The 26584-nt window shown below is 49.5% G+C and overlaps 2 protein-coding genes across 2 annotated transcripts in view; one reads left to right on the forward strand and one right to left on the reverse strand.

Moving 5' to 3' along the window:
• Nucleotides 1–26584, forward strand: part of HAGHL (hydroxyacylglutathione hydrolase like) — a 301833-nt gene that overhangs the window by 233886 nt on the left and 41363 nt on the right. The gene's annotated exons all lie outside the window — the stretch shown is intronic.
• Nucleotides 1–26584, reverse strand: part of LMF1 (lipase maturation factor 1) — a 211821-nt gene that overhangs the window by 22820 nt on the left and 162417 nt on the right. Inside the window, exons 7-9 of the mRNA XM_075718498.1 lie at nt 6620–6803; nt 3527–3680; nt 224–407 (exon numbers count right to left, since the gene is read on the reverse strand). Coding sequence (XP_075574613.1) covers nt 224–407; nt 3527–3680; nt 6620–6803 — 522 coding nt within the window. The remainder of the gene's footprint in view (nt 1–223; nt 408–3526; nt 3681–6619; nt 6804–26584) is intronic.

A 26584-nucleotide genomic window follows, 5' to 3' on the forward strand; every position in this document is an offset into this window, starting at 1 on the left:
TGTTATTGCTGAGAAACAATTAAAAAGCCTCACATAAAAATTTCCAAGAGTTTCCTTAGACTAGTAGCAGACATCCTTTAGGAATACAACCTTTTTTTTAAACATAATTAACTTAGCCGGGGCTTCAAATATTCCCCCACCCACCCCAACACGTAGTAAATTCAAATAAATTGTTTTTCCTGGTCAAGGTACACCCAAGTCTCAGGACACCCAGAACACGTACCTGGAAGGCAGCGAACCACATAAGCCAGTCGAGGCGGTAGTGGTAGGGCGTGATAAAGCATGGCCTCCTCTTCAAGTCCCCAGGCTTGCATTTGAAGTCATACTCCTCCCAGACAGCAGCAGGGTCATTGGGATCCGGGCTGGATGTCCCCTGAAGGATGACTTCTGTTCTTTCCTTGGTAATGCTGTGGGACACAACACGATATTGTTTTTTGTCTCAAGTTATGTACAATGCTAGTTCATGAGAGGCAACGTGCCAACGTGAGTCAATGGCCTCGTGGTACACGATCCTTGGATCCTGATGGGTCAAGCTACAGAGAACCTGTCTATCCGGCAGACTTTTCTCTCTCCAGCAGCAAAGTGCATGGAAAACTTCAACTTCCATGCTCTCCCACACTCCCCTCTATAACAATGCAGTTGTGCCAGTCCAGGGAGGGACTATGGCCCAAAAAGATGATTCCTACTGAAATCAATGGGTCCGTCTTTCTAGATCAGAGCCTAACACTTGTCCAAGACATTGAGAGGATATAATGAGTGTCTCCCAAGTCCCACATGAGCATCTTCAGCCTGCACCAACTTCTCTCTTTGTCCCATGTTTCTGAAGAAAACCTTTGTTTCTGTTGCTCTGATGACTCCCATGCTACACAAGCTCTCTGACTACAAGCTCCTGATGATATGAGAAAATGGAGGTGAAAGACGGTCACAAAACATAGCTCCATCTCCAGGTTTTTAGCGTGCGGCACGTGCGAAAATACAGGCTTGTAACTGGCAGGTGTGGCTGCCCTAGTGGCACGGCCACCGACGGTATCTGCAGGGCAAGTTTCACAGGCAGTTGCGCACAGAAATCCGGCCTCTGCGTTTTGAAGGTCTGGCCCTGACACCTCCAGCTGTGGCATCAGCAGAGCAGCTTCCAGCTGGGACCACTCCAGCGTCCCCTTTGCGAGCCTGGCTCTCCCTGCAGCGCCGCTGGCCACGGGGTGCTGAGCCCCAGCTCGACCCTTGGCCATGGCAAAGGGCGGGACACGCTCGCAATGAGCCCAGGTTAACTGGCTACAGCTGCTCGAGCCTTGGGGAGGTGGTTGGCCCCATACGGAGCACCCCCCAGGAGCTGACTCTTGGGGCACCATTAACAGCTGTCTCTACGCGCCCAAACATTTCACCATCCTGGCTGGAAGACAGGTCTCATGGAGCTATTACTCAGCAAGAGGAGGAGGAGGAGGTAATGTGTGAGCCAACGCAAACCAAACCAACGAAAGCAGAAAATGAAAACAAAAAAGCCCCCCATACCCAGCTGATGTATAGAAACTTGGTTAAAAAGCACCCCAGCCTTACGGCAGGTCATGTGTATTCCCTTTGCTGCTTGGCTGGACGCTCTCTACACAGCAAGGTGGTGGAGCAGCGGGGATGGCAAACTCTCCAGGCCATGGAAAGCCCATGTGAAAACACCATCATCAAGTTCTCAATGACCTGTCAGTGACGCTCACCTACACCGGAGAGCTGTTTTCCATAACGAACACATAACTGCGTAACTCTGCCTATCAAAGTTGTCCAGCTCCCAACACCCTTTTAATTTTTTACTACTTTGGTCCCTCCTCCTCCAACCTAAGAAACTGAAAGTTTGGAAACACACAGCCTTCACCTTCTCCCCTGATGGCTTCCAGTGATAGATGCTTACAACCCAAGGAATGCTGTGCGTCTCTGCTTATAATTGTTACCTACATTTAATAGATTTCTGGATTCTCCAGCCAAGTTCCATATTATACGCTGGGCTGAGTTATGAGCCGTGGCCAGCTGCCCAATGGTTAGAAACACACTGTAAATCAGGGACACCAAATTACTAATAAAAGTATGTTCCTACTGTGTGATTCAAAATATGTCAAGTTTCACATAATCGTATATTCATTATAAGCTGCAATCCTCTTTTTATTGGTTTACATAGGCTGGAATTACAAACATATTACAGCAGCATTTCATCACATGCTCTTTAGGTTCTGGTAACTGTTGAAACAGAAACCATAGACTGAAGACGAAAAAGAACAACAACCCAAAGAAAACAATCTCCCGTAGCTTCACCACTCCAGCCTTCAAAGAGGTTCAGGGGTTATTTCGCCCTCTCTCAAAAAAAAGGAGAAACTTCAGCATTTTCCACAACTAGTGTTGATATTTTCAGTCATGGTTTTTTCCAACTTTTTTTCTTTCCACAGAAATTTGAAAAACTGGGGAAAACATTGTATTGGTTTGATGTGCTCCGGGTGCCCTCTGCATCTCCAGTGCTCACCGTGAGACCTGCTCCTCCCCTTCACCCTCCACTCAGCCAGCCCTCTCAACAGCCAACTCGCCTCGCCTTTTATAAAACCTATTTAATTACCGTTGGCTTCTCCTGTGGGACCTTGTCCAGAGCCCACTAACCCAAGAGCTGCCCACCCCACCCCTCGGCGCAGACCTCTGGGGAACACCCCACGGCCACCATGCTGAGGTGGTGGCCAAGCCAGCGGTCCGTGCAGAGAAGACTGGCCCTCTTGTTGCCCCTGGGGCAAGCTGTTCTGATGAAGCCCTGCTTTTCAGCATTTTCTCAGTTGGAGGAGGCTGGGAGGGACGGCACACGGTTATGGTGAGCCCAACCGTGGCTCACCTAAGCCTGGTGACCTGTCCCCAGAAAACCCAGACTCAGATGCTTAAAAAACCAGCCTGGTTACAAACGCAGCTGGAGATGCTTCCCTTGACCAGTCCCACCTTGCAGCCAAAAGCGGGATTTCCTGAGCTGAAGGCAGCAGCCAGACTGCTGCTGGGCCTGTCCTCTCAATCTGTCTTGTTCTTTTTTGAGGCCATTTATACTTTCGTCTCCACAGTTTCCTGTAGCAATGAATTCCCCAAGTCACTCGTTGGAAAAAGCACTTCCTTTTGTTGGCCTAAAATCTGCTACCCAATAGCTTATGTGAATATTTACATGAGGGAGAGCAAATGTGCGCAGGGGAAGAGAAGTTCACCATAAATATAGCGGGCTGGTGACGGTGAAGACTCTCCACTGGATGAACTCTTTTATGGATATTTTCATCCTGCTATTACATTTGCTACATCAATATAATGAGCTAACTAAAGGTGGCTCAAAGAAAATAAATTATAATTCAGTGGGAAGGAAACCCGCTCCTTTTCTCCTTCTCTCTCACAAACAGGTATTCCAAATCTACTGGCTACTGGAAGGGTTTCTAGGATTTCTGTTTAGGTTTCAGGCACACAGACTGGCTGTCGGACTACAGCGCAGAGAGGAGCAGAGCTATACCATGTGCTATTAAAATACACGTACCTCCCGAAAGCTCCGTAGGTGTTCACTATTCTGAGAGGGTTGAACGAGGTGTTCATGACTTGTCTGGAGTTGAGCAGGTTTAGGACAACGGGGATGCTGAGATAAGCGATCAGGAGGCCAAAGGAGATGTTCACCACTTTGCGGACATAGCAGCCTGTTCGGGACACAAGAGCAGACCAGAAGAAGGTGATTTCACCGCCGGCGACGGGCTCTGCTCCCCCTGCTCCCCTGCCTGCCCCCCCGGCAGTGGCCGGGACCCTGCCCGGGTGCTCACAGCTGCTCTCGGCTCTCGGGCTGGGGCTGACAAACGCTCCGCCGTAATCAACCCGACCTTGCCAAGGGCCATACGCTATCGCTCCAGCGATCTGCCTTTCTCTAAATAGTCTGAGAAAGGGCTAAAAAGAAAAATGTCTAAAATGTAAGATTAATCATTCCTTTAATACAGGGGAAAAAACACAGCTGGCACTTGCACCTTGCTCAAAACTGCCCTCCTGGTTTGCAAGCCGTGCGTGGAGTGCCTCCAGCTCCCCGTGGCTCCGTCCCTGCCCATGGCTGCCTCCTCCCCGCAGCCCCAGGCTCTCGCCACCCAGACTTATTTCTTGCGTTTTCCTCCCTCTCTCTCACCAGCTCCATTCAAACCTCATTTTCCTTTCGCAAAATCTCTGTGGCTTATCATTTATGTATGAGACGTGTGTTGCTTCACCAGCGCTTTGGCATTTGGTTTGCAGGAGCAGCACAGGGCTGTGCTGGATTTCGGTCTGAGGAGACACCTACTGCAATCAGACAAATAAGCAGACGTGACCTCTGAGGGGTTCCTACCCTTATGGCCTTTTTAAATTTATTTAACTTTAACAGCCAAAGGATTAGATTCAAAGCAACTGCACGCAGCTTTCCCCTCATCTCTGCAGGAGAGGGATGTTTATTTGAACCTCTCTCAGAAGCTATTAATAATTGTTTAGTCTGAGAACATTTCTGGAGGATCATTTGATTTGGGAAGGAGCTCCTCGAGATGCCTCCCCTCACCCCCTGCGCTGCTGCGAGCAGTGAGTCCCTTGGGTATTTTTTGGGGTCTTTTAGATAGGCTAAACTTCCTAGCCTGTAATTAAAGAGCAGGTACAGATGCAGAGCCCTCCACCGCACGGGCAGCAGCAGCAGCTCCTCAGGTCACAGTTTATGCCCATGCATGGACTGCTCGTCCTTCAGCAGGTGGTGATCGTCACCATGCCCTTGGGGTCACAGGTACTCAGTCATAGAGAAAAAGGGTTTAATACAGGGAAAAAAAGCCCAAAACCATGGCAAGGATGGAGCAAGAGTTGGGGAAGGAGCATGGGACATGAGCCAATGGGATCTGGATCGGGCAGGCGGGAGCTGAGCACTAGCAATGGGAATTCGAGGTCTCAGTAGGAATTACACGCACATACTTCAGGGATGTGGCCAGAGCCTTGTAAAATCAGGTCACGAGCGGGGCATGGCTGGGTACCCTCCTGTCTTCTGCTCTGGTGACCCAGGGGTGAGGGCTCCTCTCAGCCTCTTGCCACACAGCCCACCAAGCGCCAGCTCAGCAGCCTCTGCTTTGTTAGCAGAAAAAATACACAGAAATCCAAATTCACCCAGAATAGTACAAATACTCTACCCTTTACTTACAGATTACCTCTTTTTAAGATCCCAGAACAGGGACACATTGACACTCCAGAGCTGTAGTACGTACGGATGGTTCTCCTTGCTTGGGCACCCTGGCTCAGTAAGGTTTTCTGGAGAACATCACAGAAAAGGAGCAAGTTCCTCAAAAAAAGGATCTACCTCTCCCTCATGGTGACTCACCGAGTGACACAGCAAAGAGGTGCCCTTTGGTTTCTCCTCCAGAAAGGAAGGTGCAACGTGAGCGTTGCTTGGGACTGGATGCGAAAATACGGTTGGTAGGAAAGCTCTAGGCTCTCACAGCCTCTAAAGCAAAGCTACTGGAGGGGAAAAGCTGTTAAAGATTTCTTCCAGCAAAATATGTAAGATAGGAGACACAGAAAGTTTAATGAAACTGCATTAGCCTTGCTGGAACTAACGCTTCTGGTTAATAAGCTGTGTTTCTTGGTAGATGAGGACGGACTGGAGACAGATGCTGTATCTTGTTGACATTTTTCACTCTTCTGACAGATGTTTAGTATATTTAAAAATGAGCATCTGTGACTGTTGTTGATACTATAGGCAATTTGTTGCTTATATGCGGTTTATAAAAATGCTACAGACGCAACTCTACATCTGTTATGCAGCCCAGCGTTGCCTGTGCGGGCGATCTTCTGGAACAGGGCTGCTTGAAAACCCCCTTCAGAAGGGAAGATCGGCCACCTTGATCCCTTTTGTTCAGTTACAAAACCTCTGGTATTTGCTTTTCTGTATCCATGGCATGAACATGAGTTCTCCTCCCTACTTTGGGGAACTCGCTCCCTGCTGTGACAGTGCCCACGCCGGCAGCGGTAGCCATGAGCATCTGCTCCTCTCACCTTCTCCAAGCAGGACACTGAACGGGGAACGGCCACTTTGCCGGCAGCCAGGTCTCTGTCCCAGTTAGCTAAAGAGTTGTTGGACCCACAAGGGATCAACAATCAGTTTGGGTCCTTCTGGAAGCCTGGCCTCAGGTCCGGTTATTGAAGCAGACAAGCGGGGTGCTCATGCGGCTCCAGCACCCGTGGGCACGAAGGGCAGGAGGGCGGATGGGTCACAGGACCCCTGTGCCACAGGGCAGAGAGGACGACAAACGCGAGAGCTGCTTCTGCACCCAACTTCTAACACAAAATCCTCACCCCAGACCACACCGGCTGTTTCATTCTTGACTTTGAAGAGTCAAAATTGAAAAAAAAAGGTTAAAAACAAAAATCAGTAGATAAACCGTGCAATTCCACATTGCTTATTCAGGGTTGGCGTCTGACGCTCACTGGGGTGAGAGCAAGGAGGACTGACTCTCAGGCGCAAGGTCCGGGCACCCTCCAACCTGCAGAGGAGACCACGCAGGGGCAGAGGTGCCTCCCTGCCCACCCATGTTTGCTCCAGACACCAAACACACCTCTGCGCAACTTCTTCCCCACTCCGGGAATAACTCACCGTATCGCAGGGGAAGCTGCTCCCCGTCTGCCTCTCTGAGCTGCATCTGCGCCATGCGCTCTTTCACCCCTCCTCGCCTGGCGCTGAAGAGGAACCCCAGGCTGTCGTCGTCGAAGCAGGCGATGCTGGGCACGATGGTTAGCCAGTTGAGGAAACTCAGGTTTCCACTTATGATCAGAAGCACCTAAATGGGAAAGAAGGCAGCAGAGGGTGTTGCATCTGCTTAAACGACAACAGAAAAGTGGGGTGAAGGAAGTGCCGGATGGATTTTAGCACCCTAGCGCACACATTGCTGATTTTTTCCATGATTGCAACAGCGATGGCAAACCTCTCCCTCCCTGCCCAGGCTACAGCCCAAATGTGCCCCACTGGCCTGCAAGGCGAGCTGGGCCCCGGCTTTCAGCAGGAGGAAGATCAGCCAGGGTACGGCATAGCGTGACTTGATTTCCACAGTGCTCCTGGTGACGGCACAGCGGCTTTGGCCCCAGGGGAATTGTCCGCTTCCTGCTTATGCCAATGTATCTGTGACAGCCACATTCCTGAAACCCTTCAGGAGGAAATATTGGACCTTCTAATTAAAGAGCAGCATTAAATATAGAAGTGTACGTTTTTTTAAGAGGCGCTTTTTTTTAATTTTAGCTTTTATTGGCCATTTAAGAGAATGTCTTGCATGTGTAAGGCAGAGAAAGTGGAAAAATCTGCAAGCTTTTGGAGGAGTCTCCGTAAATATTTGTACACATTAGGAAGAGCTTTTTGTAGGCACATGTTATTTTTTGCCTCGCTCTTATGGCGACTTGAAAAATATGAGGAACTTTCCTTGCAGTTCTCCAGCCAGTCCTAATGAGCGTCAGGCGGTTGCGTTCAGGCACTGCCTGTTTGGCCTCGGTCACGAATCACATTTTCACAGCACATGGCTTCATTTTGCAGCTGTAAGACGTCACTTCTTCGCCGTGTTCATAGGTCAGCCACGGGGAAGGTGCAGGTACTGCTCAAGGTACGTGCCAACGCCCGCTAGAGCTTTTCATTAGAGCTTCATATAAACCCGAACGCACGCAGCAATTTCGGCTTCCTCACCAAGCATTGGTTTTAATTTCTATTTTTTCAGCCTAAATTTATTAAAGCCCAGCCTATACTTACTCTTTTTTTTCCTAAGCCACTATTCTACCTGTTCACAGACCCCCGTTTTATTTGTACGGTTACATCCCTTCTCCTCCTCTACACTTCCAAGCAAGCCAAACCGCGCTGGTCTCCTCTCCCAGAGGACTTCCCTGCCTGCTTATCCCAGCAGCCAAGCCCTCAACCCGAGCAAGGTTCGCTCAGTCGTGCTGGGTGCTGACAAGGACCGTACGGAGGATACCAGACGGGTCGCACCAAGAACTTGTACAGCAATGCTACCATTTCTCATGCTCAACCAGACCTCCTCCTCCTGCTGTGTTTTAATGCCCCATTTATCTTCGCCGCCGGCGTGTCACGCTAGTGCTCGCCAGCCCGTGCACACAAGTCCCCCTACACATAAGCAATTTCCAAATACGTAGTTCCCAGCATCACACAGATGTCTCCGCTCCTAACTCATGGTGCATCATCCCGCGTGTCGCACAGCCTAACTTCATCCCATTAACCTTTGGAAGGCAGGAGGCTGAGCTGCACGGACACCACCAAGGACGCTGAGAACTGATGGACTCAAAAATTCATTGCTTTGCTTTCATACACAATGTGGTTTTTAACCAAAAGCAGGCCGTGAAGACACATCTGGGTTCCTCTGGGGCTGCCCAGCCATCGCAGCGGTCCCAAAGGAACGTGTTAGGAGCGATTTAGCACGCTGGCATAAAACAATGTATGGGAATCCATGCACACAAAGACAAGAAGAGAAAAGCAGCTGATGCTTGTTCGGGACTATCTTGAGTTCTGAGGTTGTTTTGGATTCTTGTCCCATTAGTCACATTACTTAGGGCTTAGCCCTAATTAACTAGCTGTTCCTCACACGTTAAAACAAAAGAGGAGGAAAAAAGGGAAGAAAAGAAGATAGTCTCACAATCTTATCCATAAAAAATGAAGGTTATAAAGCTGACTTAATGTATTACACGTTGAAAAATAATGCCCTGATGTTACAAAAAGTCATTTATTTTTCAGCCTTCAGACCAGCTAATGAGAACCTCCCTGACCTTCCAGCTGGGTTGAAAGCTGCTGTAACCTTGATTGGCACCACTATTATTTTATTTAAAGAACACTCCTCCAGTCACACAGCTGAGCTTTATCCTCCCGTGAACTATTTACTCACAATTTTTAGCGCATGTGGCCAAGGAGGACTTTCAAGACAGTGCAAGCCCAAACACGCAAACCCATGACACCCCCCCGCATCCCGGTGGAGGAGCTGGATTGTGGACCACACTCCTGCCAAATTAACCTCAGCCCCCTTGCTGGCCCCCCACTGGTCTCCTCCTCCCAGTGAACAAACGACGAAGCTTTCAGAAACCCTGAGGAGATGCAGAAGCTGAAGGACTGACCACAGACCCAAGAAGCACAGCTGAAGTTCTCCGTTGCAACTCCAGCCCACGTTGCACCTGAAGACAGCGGGTCTCTGGAGGAAACCCAGCTGCCTTTGAGACCCGACTCAGGTCAAACACAAGAAGACTCCTCGGGAGCTGGAGACCAGCACAAACGTCCCACTCGCATGGCAAAGCACACCTTTGGGTCTGCCTTCTCTGACTTACACAAAAACTCCACAACGAACACCAAAAAGCTACATCCCAAGAACTACATTCCAAGAGGAAATCTTAGTGAACCTTGCAGGTTCTCCTCCCCTGGCCAGGACGATGAAAGCTCAGACAGGTACTGGCAGATATCAACCCCACCGTGTAACGTATCACGGAGCCACTATCACGTAAAACACTACAGCACAAGATGGACGATGTAGTCTTGGCAGTGTTGGGTTAATGGTTGGACTGGATGATCTTAAAGGTCTTTTCCAACCTAAACAATTCTATGATTCTATGATTCTATGACACAGAGCAGGTCTTTGGTTAAATCCTGGGATGTCGAGGAACGCTGCAACATACTTTTTACATGTTCCTTCACGCTGCCCTTGTCTTTTAGAGAGGTGTCTCTTGACCTCACTCAGAGGTCTCTGACCTTCAGCAAGGTCTCCATGGCAGTGCCAACCGTACGGCTGGGGACAAGGAAATGAGCCCACCACCTTACTTCACAAGCAGCACACTTCATTTGTTTTCAAGGGCTTTTGGGCATTACCTGGGGGTTTGTTATTAGGATTTTGTTACACTCACGTAACACGAGGAGGCTCCAATTGCAACGTGGACCCGCTTAACTTGGACTTGCCAAAACAGATGGTAAGAGGACAGTTCCTGTCCTGAAAAAAACCTAAATGTAAACATACCGGACCAAGTTAGATCAAAATTAGGATGTATTACAGCTGCGTTACAGGCAGAGAGCGGAAGAATTTTGGCACATAATTCTGATTTCAGCAATACTCCCTGGGGATATCACCTTAAAGAAACTCACTCAGGATCACATAAGGAGTCTTGCAGCAGAACCTGAAATAGGACCCAAATCTCCCAATTGCAAATCCAATGTCCTAATTACAAGTCCCCCCCCGAAATACCTGCGTGCCCAAATGCGGGTCCCCGGAATTTCCCTATGGCTTATCCCGGAGTGCCGCCATCCAGCGTGCCCCCTCCTTCCCGGGAACAGGCTCACTGCTGGAAAATAAGAGGTGGTCTCCCAAAATACTATTCCACAACGCAAACGTCAATAACACATGATAACACATGCGCAATTTCGGTCTGAGGACTTTCAGCCAGCGTTCTATTAAACAGACGTATGTTTTCTCATTAAAAATGACAATAAATAAATGTTAAAAATGCGTCATTTCATATTTTACATGACTGGCACCATTTTTTTAAATACGGTGATTTGCAAGTTCCAATTTTCAAAACCCCAGCAGGACTCTTCAGTAACAGAGTCACATAATCTTAAAAAACTGAGAGATCTGACCAGTTACAGTAAGTAACAAAAGTCCTAACTATTTTTTAGTTAAAAAAGTAATTCCTTATTTATCCTGAGTTGGATAATTATCCAGACTCATGAGGGGAGAAAAGCATTTAAATGTGAATTACGCATGTTAGGTCCTTGAACGTAACACGTTACGCTTGAGGTTTGGTGCTCCCCCTTTGACCCGAATGTGATTTAGTTCAATGCATATTAATCAGCCCGTATTCATTAACACACTTCTCACTTAGCTACTTTGTTAGGAAACTCTGATCCCTTTCTGATGTGACTTGCCTCGCGCAAGTGCAGTAATATTAAGAAAATAGCTCTGCACTTTGCCACTTCTGCTGAGGTTCGTTTTACAGCTTTGCACGGAGCGACTGGGTGGTCCAAGGCAGGTTTTTTTTTAGTAGTGATTCACCTCTTTTTATTGCTTGGAAGTCAGAAGCAAGATATCTTATTTCCACCAGCCCTTAAAAATCAGGGGATTCAAAAATAATACAAGTTTGGTGTTTTCTGGTCTGCGGGTGGAATCACGAACCTGACACATTTTTAACTTCAGCTATTCTGACCGAGTCTCGACGCTCGCGCCAGCCGCTGCGACTGCTGCCCGGGCACCGGCAGCGGATTTAAACACGGGTTAATAGAATCCCCTGCCCGAGGGGGCTGAGCACCGTGAACCCCTCAGCTTTCCAAAAACAAACCTCAAAGGAATTCCCGCTTCCAAGTCAGTTCACAGGAAAACGGACAATTTTTCCAACACGCCGACGGGTGGCTGTCCTAGCAAGCGGTTCCGCGGCCGTTTCTGCACGAGGCGTATGTTACTCGAGCGACGCGTCCGGCTGGCATTAAGGGCGAGGCTTCGCCAGCTGAGCAACCGGTGCCTTCCGCAGCGCTGACCCTGCGAGCGCAGCATCCCCCGGGGTGAGCGGATCCTTGGCAATGCAAACTAGTATTCGCCTTGGCAGCCAGCGCACCATTTACCTAAATCCTTCCTTTTCTGCGTGAAACCTCCTAAGCCTCCGTGTCCTGCTCGCCCTGCCCTGGCAAAGCGGAGCCGCGCTGGTTCGTGGCGGGAAGTTTAATTTAACACGAATTCCTCAGGGCAGCGAGGGCAGCGATCTCTGATCGCCGTGTGCTCACCTCCTGCCCCGGGAACTGGAGGGGGTGCAGGTCCGACGCTGGTGCTGGTGATTTGGGGTAAGCCACCAAACTTCCCAAGGCCTTATTCCACCCACGCGCAAAGCGGGTCTGCGGGTGCTGGACCTCCTCTGCACCCACGTTTGGGGGCGAGGCCACCAAAGCCCTCCAGGAGCCGGCGCTGCGGGTCTGGCAGAGCACGGAGAGCATCGCTGCTTCTTCCCCATGGGCTGCACGGAGGAGGAGAGCTTGTTGCACACATCGCGCAGCGACTTCAGCCGTTGCACCGTGCCAGGCTCGGCCCTTCTGTGCTCCTGCCACGACCGTAACGCAACCGTAGCTCCGCATCTCCACCTCCGGACCTCTGCTGCGGCGGATGGGCTGTGCCCTCCCTTACCTTGGTCTTGATTTTACGGAGTGTCTTTCTCTTGCTGGACAATATTTAAATGCACAATTATAACAAACAGATGGTATCAACCCCTGTGGTGATTTTTAAAAATTTTTTATTAAAGCACAGTATTAATCATGGTAATTGGGTAGGAACTTTAAGGTTATAAAACTACAGCATGTCTAATGAGCGAGCTCCTTATAGGAGGAACTGAGGTTTTTAATCTAATAATGTCAGTTTTATGGATTATGACTGGAGTTTTATGAAGTGTGATATGAAATACTGTGGATTCATGGCTCTCACTGGATTAATTTGGAAAAGTAGTTTTCCTGGTTCTAGGCCCAAAAACAATTATTCCTTACATTTCTGTCCCCTGCACTGTTACCAAACCCCTCTGTCAGAAAATGGGCACCTACACCCATAACTTTTTTACAGGTTAGACTTCTTTGTTTGACTGGTTTTTGGTTTTTTAAATCACGGATTGTTATAAACATACAGTAGGTAGGAGAAGCTCATATTCTGTGTAGCAGACTGTATATTTGTCCAGAAGGAACAACAACGGGCTATAAACTCTTAAACACGGTCAAGGGCTGGCTGGAGCTTGCAGCTCTGTCCGAGCGCGGGGACACGGTCACCACGCAGCACTGGAGCTTCCTGATATTAAGTCATTGGCAAAGAAGAGCCAAAATTGGGGTGCCCGCAAGAACTACAATATACTTAAAGAGGAAAACGTAGGAGCAGAGGGCTGGAAGAGCCCTCAAGAAGCTGTGCAGTCTTTCTTGCTGCCCCAAGGTAGAGCTGTCTCTACCTGCACCGGCGTGTGTTTGTCCAAACTCTTCCCAGAAGCCTTGTTGAGTGATGGACCAGGTCCCTGGCCTTCCCGGGCTACCTGCTCCATGATCTTAAATTATTCCTAATATCTAGCCTGACTCCTCCTTGACAATATTTAACCCCACGACCCCTTCTCTGCTCACTGGCATCAGCGACTGTTCTATCTGCAACAGCCTTTCATATAGGGGAAAACTGTCCTTTGTCCGCTGCCTCTTCCCTCCCAGGAATGTTCTTGTTCGGATTCACTCTATCCCAGCCGGACCCAGGACACTGAGCCACAGCCTTCAGCTCTAGCCTTACCAGCGGCAGCGAGCAGGAAGGATTTATACACTCGGAGCACAAAGAATTTATGTATTCCAGTAGGACGTTTGCCCTTTCTGCAACAGTGCCGGCTCGATGGCATTGCCAAGATTATTCTGAATACTCACCGTGTGCGTCAATACCCTCTACCTGAGCGTGGTCTGCCAATGTTAGACATCATTAATGAAAACCCTGAGTATCCCTAGATAGACCCTGGGGAAGCCCCCTTGATAAATCCTTCCCTCTGACAGTGAGCCATTGATACCTGCTGAATAGACTTTCCAACCCGTTTTGTCCGCCGGACAGTATTTCCTACTTCTTACAGGCCCCATTTTCTTGGGTTGTTTATGAGATTTGATGTGAAACAGTTTCAAAAGCCTCAGTAAAAGCATATATTGTTTATCCTCTATTCATGCGCCTTGTTTTGTCCACGAAGGAAAGAAGGCTGCTTTTACATGGTCTGCTCTTGGCAAAACCACGACAGCTGTAGTTATCCCCCCTGTTTTCTGGAGGTATTTAGAAATAGCCTGCTTCATCATTTTTTCCCAGTGTTTTTCCAGTAATGGCTCTGTAATGTCCTGGCTCTTCCTTTTTTTCTCTCTTTAGAGGACAGGTACTTTATTAGCTCTTCTCCCTTCTTTCATTACTTCACCTATGTTCTACGAATTCTCAAAGATAATCACTAATGCTGACAGGATTTCAACAACCAGCTCTTTAACAGCCCTAGGATAGATTTGCTTAGGCTCAGATGATTTGAAAAGATCTATCTTAGCTAAGTGCTCTCCAGCTCTCCCCTGCTTGCGGCTGAGGTCATCCTGCTTCGTTACTGGTATTAATTATACCAACAGCCACATGAGATGTGACTTTTTAGTGATGACGGTTACAAAAAAGGTGCTAATTATTTCAAGATAAAACTCAGACCAAATTTATCAATTACAAAAAACAGGACGTAGGAAAAATAAAAGTAAGTCTCCTCCCTTGCACACAAAATAAACAACCGCTTACTCACCCTGTGCGAGTGAAAGCTGGAGAAAAAAGAGCCCAGCTCATCTGTGCGCTGTTAAAACTGCAGAACTGGGGTCCCACGTGGACCTTCTCAGCGCAGATCCCCACAGCCACACGCGATCGGATCAGCTGATCGGGACAGCAAAGACCCCCTCCTCCTGACGGACCTGCTGCTGGATGGATCTCCAGAACTTGAGAACGTTCCTCAACGGACTTTGCATGTCACCAAGGGAAGCGTTTTAATCAATCAGCATTTTAAGCTGGATTTTAGGGATCCTTATGAAGGAGCAGATGTGAGGAGGAGCCCATGTCAGCACCCAAGCACGCGTGTGCCATGCTCTCTGGACCCACCAGGGAAAGCGGTGGCATTCGGCGCCAGCAGGACCATCTGGTCCCCATCCCTTTCCATCTCGTACGTGACAACAGGGCTACTCCACAGCCGCGTGGAGCGACTGGCAAGGGTCCCAGCTGAGAGAAATGCCTGCACCAGACTCATCTCCCATGGCTGAGCAGAGGCACTACGGGCTGCTCGGCTCCCCGTGGCAACGAGAGAAGCGGGAGTTTGGAAATGACCCAACCAGGCCGTGCCTTTGAGCAGAGGGGGAGAAATCCCGGTGGTAGGGGTGACACCAAGGGAAAGGGAGATTTGCCATCACCCACCTCAACCTGTTTGCCCACTCCTCCCGCATCGCTCCTTGCTCTCTTTCTGCTTTTCCTCTGGGCACCCAGCAGCCGGGCTGGGTGCGAGGCGGACGGTGGCACGCTGGTGCCACTGGAATTGAAAGCACAAGCGCTACCGGCTGCGCTGGGGACACTTCCTCACCCACAGCCTCTGTGCCATCTTGGCCTGGGATGGATCTTTAAACAGAAAATACCGGCGTTCTCCGAACGAGCTTACGTTGCTTTGGTTTTGGTTAAGCGGTTAACTCCCCTCTTCAGAAACCTGCGGCCCCGCCGCCAAAGAATCTCCTACTCTTAGGACAAGCTGAAACTCATAACATCAAAAGTTGGTCCTTCCTGTAAGAGATAGGAAGGACAAGCCTCAAAAGCCAAATTTGATTTTAATGTGCCTCCAGTTACTTGCGTACCATGAAAACACAGCCTCCCACAAAGAAAAACAGGCTATCATTCCCCCATCTGGTTTCAGTTTGAAAAATACTTATATATGTAGTTTTTCCCAAAAGTTATTGTAGGCACGGGTAAAAAATTCCCATTAAATGACAACAGCAAGAACATTTAATTTTCCCCTATTATTAATTTAATCTCTTGTTAACTTCTTGATTCAATATTTGCACGAGGATTTAATCTCTGCTTTGCAGAGCCGTTTAGTGCAGAAAAACACGTAGGAAAATAACCACCTCTGTCCACTTGCCCTGTTTTAGGCGGCAGATACAATGGTTTTGCGAATCCCACAGAAATTCAGAAAGCTGCTGGAAGTACCAGGAGAAAAAACGAGCAGAGTCAGTTGTGCCGGTAAGACGAGAAAGAAGAATGTGGCTTGCCTTCGGCTTACTTTCAGGCGCGCAGTCAATTAGGTGATCTCAACTTCGCTCACGTTACAAAACGCAGCCCACGAGAGGAAGCAAACTGCCTTTCTCCATCCCTTACCTGCTGCGGGAACACCTGATCTCAGGACACCTGGACGCTCCGCAGAGACCTCAGCCCGGAGTTTCCAAAAGGGGTGGAAGCTCCTACCCAGCTCACTGGGAATATCGTGGAGTCAGGAAATGGCCCAAATTTGGTATCCAAAACATGATTTCATAGGCGAAGGCTGAGTATTTCCTTCCCACAAGATGATAGGAGAGAGCCCACATATTATTACCACATTTAATACAGAAATAAGAAAATAATAAACCTTAAGACGCCCCTTGCACAGTTGCACGCACGCGCCGCGCACCTCTAGTTAGCGGGGGGTCACTCGGACACGACTGACGATGTGCAAATGATTCATTTAGAGCCAGAGGAATTAGCTAGAAATCAAAGCATTTTATAATTCACATTCCATACACGGATTTTTGTTTGCCTGAGTAGCTACAGCTGGGGGCTTGAAGAACTGTGTTAAAAAAGACCCATATTTATCCCCAAAAAGCAGAGGCCAGTATTTAAAATATTTATAAATAACTTGTATAGTTAAAGACTCCCCTGAACTTATCGATGTTGAATGGAAATACTGAGGAATAAAATAACTACTGAGGAATAAAATAACTACATAGATGCACAAATGCAACCGTGCAGCAACCTTAACTAAAATTTGTCCTTGAACTGGGTCAGACTGTGACATGTTACAAATTGCACCGTCAGGCTTTTGCAACCCCCAGCCTAAATACCGGGTCTAAAGTTACAAACAGAACCGTGCTAAAGCAAGAGGGAACCAAACCCTGCCATTCCTGTTATGTACCCGACATTTGCTCTTGATCTAAATGCGAAGCAATATAAACGTCTCACTCCATACCCATTTTTAATTTGTAGCTATAAGAACCACCTACTGTAGTTCCCACAGATTATGAGATTTGACTGCGGAGCGTTTCGACGGATAAGCACAACTTCCAGATTTTCAACGGAAAAAAATTTAAAGAGAAGCAAGAGAGTGGAAGTGGAGTGATTATGTTTTTTTATATGTATATATATAAAAAAACAAATCTCACGCTTCAGCACTCCACCTGACCTCCAGTGACGAGCAGCGAGGAGGAGTACGGACGGATGGACGGCAGCTCGGTGCAGGCTTCCTCTTCTGAAACACCCAGGGATTGGGATACTGGGATGAGAGGCAAGTCCAGTGCCAAAAGGGTTAAACTTAGTTTCTTCTATTTATCATGCAGCCCAAGATGTTGGTAGTAAGCATTCCTATTCCAGGAAATTTTATACATTTAACTCGATTACCAAAGTATTGTGTGTGAATTTAAGATCGGTTGCTCGCTTTGGGTCTGAAACACAACCGGACTCCTCCTGTCCTGCTCCTGCAGAGCCGAGATACGTCTCCGAATTACTGACTTTGACACATTTATTCTGCTCTGAAGCTCTGTTACGTAAAATACCTCTTGGTGTTGCTTGATCCGTTGATTCTTTTGCTGGAGGCTACAGTGTTCCACATTAATATATTACAGGCTAAATAACTGCTGAAGGACTGTTTATGTAAGTGCTGGACCAATATAAAATGAAAGAATAATTTTACAGAAGGAAGGAATTTTTTGCTACTCTGCTCTGAATTATCAACATCTTTCCATCCCTGATGGTAAAGTTACTTCCTAAAGGGGGAAGCTGTCATGAAGACACTTAACGGCGAAAACCTTTTGACACTTTGTTTTTTCACTAAAGACCAAAGAGCATTTTCATGGACCAGCAAATCTCAACAAATTTTTCAGCAGCATCCTACGTTAGAGGACCAATTTCAGATATTTCTTCCTGATTTTACTCCAGTTTGCTCCAAAAAGTTGACTTTAGTGGCAGACCTCCTAGATTAGGATGCTGTTTAAGAGGAGGAAGGCAAGTCCAGGTAAGAGTTTGGGACAGAGAGTTTCACCACGGAGAACATGTCAGCACATGAAAAGAGGGTGGCAAAAGAGCGAGGGAGACCCTCTCTACAGACCCTCAGCTTTTGAGCTCATACAGGGATAAGGCAGAAACAATTCAAGCTGCTAACCCAAACCAGCCCTGCGGGCAGGTAATGCCCACGAGGCACCGACCCAGAACACCAACCATTAGCAGAAGACTCGGCAGGTCACCACCAAACCTACGGTGGCTGTCAGGAGGAGGTGGAGCAGGAAGAGGCAGAGCTACCGGAGTGAAGTACCTGGTTTGTACCAGCATGAGACCAGGATCTGGTCCCAATTCAGTCCCGAGAAAACCGTATTAGCATGTAACTATGGGGTCTCGTGTAGACTTTGAAATAGGATGTAAAACCAAGTTACTGACAGTAATCAGTACATGGTCAATGAGTACATGGTCATAAGAGACCATGGAATTTTCTGCGAAGCCGGGAGAAGCAGGATGCAGAAGATCTCAACCCAAACTCCGTGTCAGGCTGTTACAACCGGGGCACCGCAGCCCTTCCCCGCATCCCTGCAGGACCCTGCAGCCCTGGCAGCTGCTCCCTCCGACACACAGCCGAGGAGCGGTGACGTCCCACCGCCAGCACAAAACTCCGGACGTGCTGTTTGCAAAATGCTTTAGGATCCATCCAACAGGACAAGAGCGCCGTGGAAAACCAGAGCATTGTTCCCCAAGAGCACGCCTGGGTTTCTTCACTCGGCGCGAGAGCAGCCCTCGTTCCGATTAGCTCATTTCATCAATAAAGTCAAACAGCACATTAAAAAAAATTCTACATCTATTAACGGTCCAAGCGTTTCACTAACCAGCTCCGTCTCGCTCATTAAAAATACTTTTATAGCACATGTAGAGTTCAAGTCCAGCAGAAGTGCTCTGCTTCAGTGGTATCTCCAGACGGGTTATGTTGGAAAGAGCCCCACACCACGCACTCCGGAGGGACGTCAGGCTCTGCCCACCATCTGCCTCCTCCCTGGGGAGGGCAGGTTGGAAGGGATTTTTTCCGATCATAATTTGTGGATTTATCAAAATATTACATGGGCCAGACCCAGCTCTGAGCACGCTGTTCCCATCCAGGATGCCTGAAGACCATCATTCTGGTTTGTGGGACGCCATCAAATCTGAGCTTACGGAAGGGACTCACCAGTGGAGCTGCCATCCTGTGCTTGGTATTTTCTTCTTGTAGTAACAGCAACAGGGTCAGGCTACGGACTCCTGAGCACCCGCCCTCTGCCCCTGCACAGCCCCAAACCGCGGGCTGCCCCAGCTCCCAAGCCCTGCGGCCGCGGGAGACGCGTGGCAGCACGTCAACATGGAGCAGCTTTGAAGCCGGCTCTGTCACCGGTGGGGACACTCAGACACAAGATAGGGCAGATCAATGGCAGACAAGCTAAAAGCAGTCACCTGACTGTAAAAAATGATAAATTGTTTTTCTTTCGTTGTTAGCACGGCAGCAAGGTCTCGGAGTGCAACAGCCAGCAGCGGTGTTTAATGACGAGCTCTTGCCTGTTTTGGGTGACAACCAGCAGCTGGTTTGTTATATCAAACCCAACTTTCTTACTGAAAAGTGATTGAAGAACGCAGCCGTGAAAAACTGCTTCACAGCTTCCTTTCAAGCCGGTTTCAAATTTGAGCTAGACACCTAGTAAATAGCATTACAGCTTTAAAAAAATAATCCTAAATATAACCATGTCTTTTGGACGGCACTAGCCAGACTGGGCAATACTTGCCTAGTCAAGTGGTTCTGGGAGCATTTTGCTGCAGGTTTTTATTTTTCCTCTCTGCTGAGGTCTGCTACATACTCGGATATTAAGACATCATAAGAAAAATTCCAACATGGCAATTAATCATTAACTGTCATAGTTTTCCATAAGGCGCAAATTTAAGGTTATAAAACTGTCAAAAACCTGAACAGTTACACGGGCTGCTTGTGCTGTTGGCTGGATGCGCTTCTGGAAGCGGACGCAGACAAATACCTGCGGTGCCGCGGGCTGCAGCGCCTCGGGAGCCGCCGGGGCGTTGCGCACCCACGGCAGAGGCCGTCCCCGTGGGAAACCGCGCAGCTGCGGAGAGGCGTCGCGGCGTGGTCCCGCACCGCTCGCGCAGCCAGACCTCCAACGCAACCGGGGCGCGCTGTTATTCATCACACGAGGTTTGGTAGGAGCCCGCTGTCCATAGCCTGCGAGTCACCCTGAGGATGCTTTTGGAGAGCCATGGAGCACAGGGTTCATCTTCTAGCGGATAGGAAAGAAGGAGGGAATGTCAGATGGATGAATTAAGATGATGCGAGGATGTGGGAGGACCTCAACAGAGGAAATACTGCCTTTATGTTGATAGATTATACATGCCCTTGAATGAGAGGACCTTATTCCTAAGGAACATGGGATGTGGGACTAAGGAAAGTCACTTCCACGTGGCGGTGTCTTGAATTCAATCGTGTGCAAAAAAACCCAAAGTAGAAGGTCACTTACTCAATTGCAAAATTATGTCCCTTTAGCTTTACGCAGCAGCGGGGTCAAGAACCCCTCACTAGGCACCCCGAGCACCTTGGTCTTTCCCAAATGTACGGGGGCAGGTTTCAGAGGATGCCAGCGGGCAGCTCCATGGGGCCTTTCCCACCAGCTTCAACAGGACCGAGACGCTGCAAGGACAAACCAGCCGTTTGACTCATGAGTTGGTCAAACCACAGACGCCATTTCATTTGCCGTTTCTGCTTCAGAGCAGGCATTATCTCCTAACATTAACACATAGGAAAAGAAGTATTCAGCAAAAGCATTTTTCGCCCTAGTAGAAGTAATCCTTGAGACCTTTGAGGTCTGTCCTGTTTTAATTGCGATCTGGATTAGGCTGTCAATAGGCATAAATCAATAACTCGCTCACCAATTACATGGCAAAGCACAGAACTCCACTGTAATAGATGCTAGATGATTATTGAGTTATCAATAATAAAGTTAGAAGAGCATTAAGACTAAAAAGTGAAAGCCCTTTTTCCAGAAAATCCGTTTCTCTACTAATTAGGACATTCTTCACTGAGAGACGCGTGGGTTCAAAATTCCCTCTGCAAGAAAATGATGTGAATTAAACCCCGCTCTCTCAAATCCTGGATCAGTCTGAAATCACATGGAACTGTTTATATCCCTTGATTGAAGGAATGCTAAAATACTTCTGGCGAAAATACTTCAGTTGCCTTTCCACATAGAGTCATTGCAGGCTCCTTTGCAATTCAGTTTTTCTACAATATTTAGACGTAGCTAACAATTGCCAAAATGAGAGCAAACCCCATTAGAGAAGGAGAACACATCAGAAAAAAAATCTATTCTGATAGCAAACTTTTTGCCTAGTATCTGTCCAGGTCTTGATAAAATTTGGATTGAACTGGTATTAAAGACAGAGTATGGGGAAAACAAAGGTCTTTGGAATAAATTTAGATGGGCAGGCTGAGTACCTCAAATCTCAGACAACCCTGGCATTGGGAAATGGGATCTGTGTTACGAATCCCTTTCAAAACAATTCAAATCCAAGGTTTTGGTTCGACCAATTGTGGAGACGTAGCAGCCAGCTACAAAAGCTGGATCGGGACTGTGCTCCCCAAATTCACTGGCATTTCAATCCCAACACAAATTCAAACTCATCTTTTCCTTTTAAAGTTAAAAGGAAAGGACACGACCACAGCCGCAGGCATAAGGAAAACGCAAGGAAAAAGTAAAGGGGATGTCACATCTGATCAGCTTGACACTACGGTGGAAAACATTGGTGGCTTCTATGATTTATATCTTTCTGCAGCTACTTTCTTTGCCTCATTAAAGTACATAATTTCAGTAACTCTAAGCTCTTAGCAACATCTGCAGTAAAATATTTAACTTGGGTTGGCTACTCAGTGTCACTGAAAGCCAAGGCTGGGCGTATTTCAAAATCCAGGATGACCTGGATTTTTCCACCAAACCAACCTCTCGCAGCACGTTCGGAGCTAATACACGTACGGGCGCGGACCTGAGCTGTCGGCCGTGGGCTTCTGCAAGCTCAGGAGAAATAAAAACCAGTTGTGGCATGAAAACGCACCGAGAAAAAATAATCCGGTGCCTTATTTGGGGCTGGTTGCCATTTGATTTTAATAAAGAAAGCCTGCAAAAGCCTCAGGGATAAAAAATGAAGTACCGAATGTAAAAATTTTAGTAGAAATGCTATGTTTAATAAAACAAAAAGAGGAGAAACCTGAAAAAAGTGCGGAACAGTTACCGCGCCTTAGCGGCTCCGTTGGTGAAGAGCCTTTGCGGCAGACAGCAAAGCACCGGCTGTTCCTCGCCGCACTCACCCTAAGCCGTTCCCTCCGCTGTGTTAGCAAACGGGTTGAAAATTGTGACAAACGTACGATGTAACCGGCCAGCTCGCCAACACGTTGCACTGCATATTTAAAATACGACATGCCCAACCGGTGGACGTAAAGCCTTTGTTAAATTTTCCGAGGCCAAAAGAAGGAGGAGGAGGAAAAAAAGGCTTTTTACTTGCATCCCAGATAGTAGCTTAGCAATCCCCAAGCTGTCAGTGGCGGGGACTGAAGTAAAGAGCAAATGAAACGTACGTTGGGCAAAACCAGATATGCTTAAGAAAACACAAACCGTGTTCAAGAACACATTTTCACGCTGCCATCCGCAGCGCTTTCTTTTCAGTGTTGGGGCGCCTTGCTTGTGATTTAGGTTACAATGGGAACGAGGCGTAAATTATGAAATGATGGAAAAAGGCGAACTTTCAGCTCTCGCCCTCCCCTCCCCGAGCAGTTCCGTCTACACGGGAGCAAGCCATGCCCGCGCACGGCCGGCGGGACGCAGCCAGGGGAGGATGTGCAGAACCCAGGACGCGCAGCGTTGCTCCAGCCTCGCCGCGGGGGCTTTGCTTTTATCTGCGCGTTCACGTGCGCATTTATTTGCCTGTAGGAACCCGAAATTTGCCAGCAGTGTGCCCAGGTGGCCAAGAAGGCCAACAGCATCCTGGCTTGTGTCAGGAATGCTGTGGCCAGCAGGAGCAGGGAGGTGATTGTGCCCCTGTACTCGGCGCTGGGGAGGCTGCACCTGGAATGCTGTGTCCAGTTTTGGGCCCCTCAGCACAAGAAAGACATTGAGGTGCTGGAGCGTGTCCAGAGAAGGGCAACAAGGCTGGTGAAAGGTCTGGAGAACAAGTCTTATGAGGAGCGGCTGAGGGAACTGGGGTTGTTTAGCCTGGAGAAGAGGAGGCTGAGGGGAGACCTTATCGCTCTCTACAGCTACCTGCAAGGAGGGGGCAGGGAGGGGGTGCTGGGCTCTTCTCCCAAGTAGCTAGCGATGGGACGAGAGGAAATGGACTCAAGCTGCATCAGGGGAGGTTTAGGCTGGAAATTAGGAAAAATTTCTTTACGGAAAGGGTGGTCAAGCATTGGAACAGGCTGCCCAGAGAGGTGGGGGAGTCCCCATCCCTGGAAGTGTTCAAAAAACAGGTAGATGTGGCACTTTGGGACATGGTTTAGTCTAGTCTACCCTTGATTGGTTTAGGTGGGCTTGGTAGTGTAGGTTAATGGTTGGACTGGATGATCTTAAAGGTCTTTTCCAACCTAGACGATTCTATGATTCTATGATTCTAAATAAACCTTCAATCCAGGAACTGATCGCATCCATTTAGCACTACACAGTAATGCAAACGTTTAAAAGAAGCTAAAGCCCTGCGTCTAGGTTTGCAGAGGAAGACAGAAAAGATAAGGCGCTCCGAAGGGATACATGCAAAAGAATAAACTTTGTGCAATTTATCTCACAGGTAGCTGTCTGCACACATGGCATATTACGGTTTCAAAAGCTGCCTAAGGAGCCTGGCTCCTCCAGGGAGCTTTGAAGATCTCAACCATAAAGAAGTTAGTGCAGTGGGTATTTCCTGGTAGTATCGTACTGCTTTTCCCAGCCCAAGATTTGGCCTGGGTCAGAGGGGATCACATGAAATGTAGATCCCGGAGGATGCTGGAGAGGAAGCAGAAAATGCCACCCACTTTCAAGGTCACAGCTGCAAGGAGATCCCTGCTCACGCTGCTGCACTGATCGCTTACATATGAGATGAACCTTGGACGAGGAATGAAAATATATGTATATCGGAATATTCCAGGAAGAGCTGTCACCGGACAGCCGTGCTGCTGGCCGACTAACGCTGCCGTGAGCCCTTGCACTGACAAGAACCTAAGGGCAGCCGCGCTGTTAGCAAGAAGAGGTGCACTCTTGGAAAAAAGCTGCACGGGGCTTGAGGTTTTCCAGCTCAAAATAATCTCTAGCACAGGATGAAATACAGCTGCCTGTCCGTAAGTTCCTACACTCCAAAGCGAGCGTGTGACTCGTTCACCAAAACCCAAGCGCATCCACACCAGCCGTGGGGCTGACGGTGAAAGGTTCCTCGTTATTCACCAGCAAATTAGGTTTATCAGCAGAGGGAGAGAGCAAAAATTCAGTATTGCCTGGTTCTGTGATTCAAACAGCCTCATCTAGCAAAGTGGAATAATGAGCTCTTCTGAGGCAGGTGACAGCTAGCGTGACATTAAGACAGAAGAGGGGGAAGAAGACACAGAGCAGAGAGCCCAGAACTTGCTTGGCACCGGCCGGCGCTGCTGCAGCGGCGTTTGGAACGGCAGCGATCAGAGGGAGCAGGGATCCGAACAGTCCCAGGCTGCTGCACGCCAGCGCGGAGCCGGGCAGAGATGCAGGGAGCCGGGCAGAGATGCAGGGGGCCGGGCAGAGATGCAGGGGGCCGGGCAGAGATGCAGGGAGCCGGGCAGAGATGCAGGGGGCCGGGCAGAGATGCAGGGGGCCGGGCAGAGATGCAGGGAGCCGGGCAGAGATGCAGGGAGCCGGGCAGAGATGCAGGGAGCCGGGCAGAGATGCAGGGGGCCGGGCAGAGATGCAGGGAGCCGGGCAGAGATGCAGGGGACCGGGCAGAGATGCAAGGGGCCGGGCAGAGATGCAGGGGGCCGGGCAGAGATGCAGGGGGCCGGGCAGAGATGCAGGGAGCCGGGCAGAGATGCAGGGGACCGGGCAGAGATGCAGGGGGCCGGGCAGAGATGCAGGGAGCCGGGCAGAGATGCAGGGGGCCGGGCAGAGATGCAGGGAGCCGGGCAGAGATGCAGGGGGCCGGGCAGAGATGCAGGGAGCCGGGCAGAGATGCAGGGGACCGGGCAGAGATGCAGGGGACCAGGCAGAGATGCAAGGGGCCGGGCAGAGATGCAGGGGGCCGGGCAGAGATGCAGGGGGCCGGGCAGAGATGCAGGGAGCCGGGCAGAGATGCAGGGGACCGGGCAGAGATGCAGGGGACCAGGCAGAGATGCAAGGGGCCGGGCAGAGATGCAGGGGGCCGGGCAGAGATGCAGGGGGCCGGGCAGAGATGCAGGGGGCCGGGCAGAGATGCAGGGAGCCGGGCAGAGATGCAGGGGACCGGGCAGAGATGCAGGGGACCAGGCAGAGATGCAAGGGGCCGGGCAGAGATGCAGGGGGCCGGGCAGAGATGCAGGGGGCCGGGCAGAGATGCAGGGGACCGGGCAGAGATGCAGGGGGCCGGGCAGAGATGCAGGGGGCCGGGCAGAGATGCAGGGAGCTCTGCTGGTCCAGTTTTTCTGCACCGTCAACATCGTGATTAGCACTTTGGCAATGCGGCTGCATGCGAACGGCCGGTGCCAGCTTAGAGCTGCACGGGACCGCGAGCGGGAGGAAAGGCACTTCGTGAGCTCACGTTGCCGGAGGGGTCCGGCGTGGAGAGGGTCTGGTCCATGTCCCTGGAAGGTCCTGGCTTGGGTGGGCATCTACATTCTGGACCTTCATGCGATGGATTTCAGTCCAACATTGTTTTGGGTAGTTTTAGCAGGGCTTTGTAGCTTAATTTCTTCTGACAGTGAGAAGGAACCCTTAAGGTTTCTGTAAACCAGCATGTTTACAAGTGAGTGCCAAACAGAGAGCCGGGTCCAATGTGGCCTGCGAGCAGCCAGCCCCACCGCTGCAAAATTACACGACAGAGCACAGGATGTGCCACAAGGCATTAATCTCCCAACGCACAATTTTAGCCTTGAAATCTCTGCGTGACAGATACATGAGCAGCTCAGACATGACGGAGGGAAGTTTAACGAAGCAGCAAATTACAGCTCTGCCCAGGATTTTCCACCCGAGATACCACATAGGTATTTCCCAGTACTCACTCATGGGCAATTGTGGTCAGAGCAGCTCCTTTCTGGCGTCTTGTGGTGGCACCACTGCTGTCATGGTGCTGGTGGTCATGGGTGCCTGGGCCACATCAGGGCACCGTCACCAGAAAACGGATGAGTGGTGCCAGCCCAACACAACAACAGGGATTTGCACGGACCCAGCGAGCTCCGAAGGAGCCCTTTGGTACCTGCTCGGAGGTGTCCTGTGGGCGAGCCCGGTCCTGAAGACCCTCAGGGTTCCCTGTTTTGACACTGGACAAGGAATGGTCGTTAGCCTGTGAGCTCACGAGTGTTCACGACCAACTCGTGAACATCTGGGACTTGCCTAACGCTTGGCTTTCCGGATCTCCAGGAGAAAAGGAGAGGACAGATGGCAAGACAGAGGCAAGGAGAGCAGCAGCGTGACACAGCACCTAGGGAGACAGGAGCAGGGAGCAGCGCCCGCCTGAGAGACGCCGCAGGGGATGCGCCCAGCCACGTCTCCGCAGCGACCTCGGCTTTGCAAGACAACAGAGCTGTGGCTTCAGGAACGTCGGATCCATTCCTGACCCGATCCATCCGC

Source organism: Pelecanus crispus, chromosome 11, assembly GCF_030463565.1.
Source record: "Pelecanus crispus isolate bPelCri1 chromosome 11, bPelCri1.pri, whole genome shotgun sequence".
In the NCBI taxonomy this organism is placed as follows: Eukaryota; Metazoa; Chordata; class Aves; order Pelecaniformes; family Pelecanidae; genus Pelecanus; species Pelecanus crispus.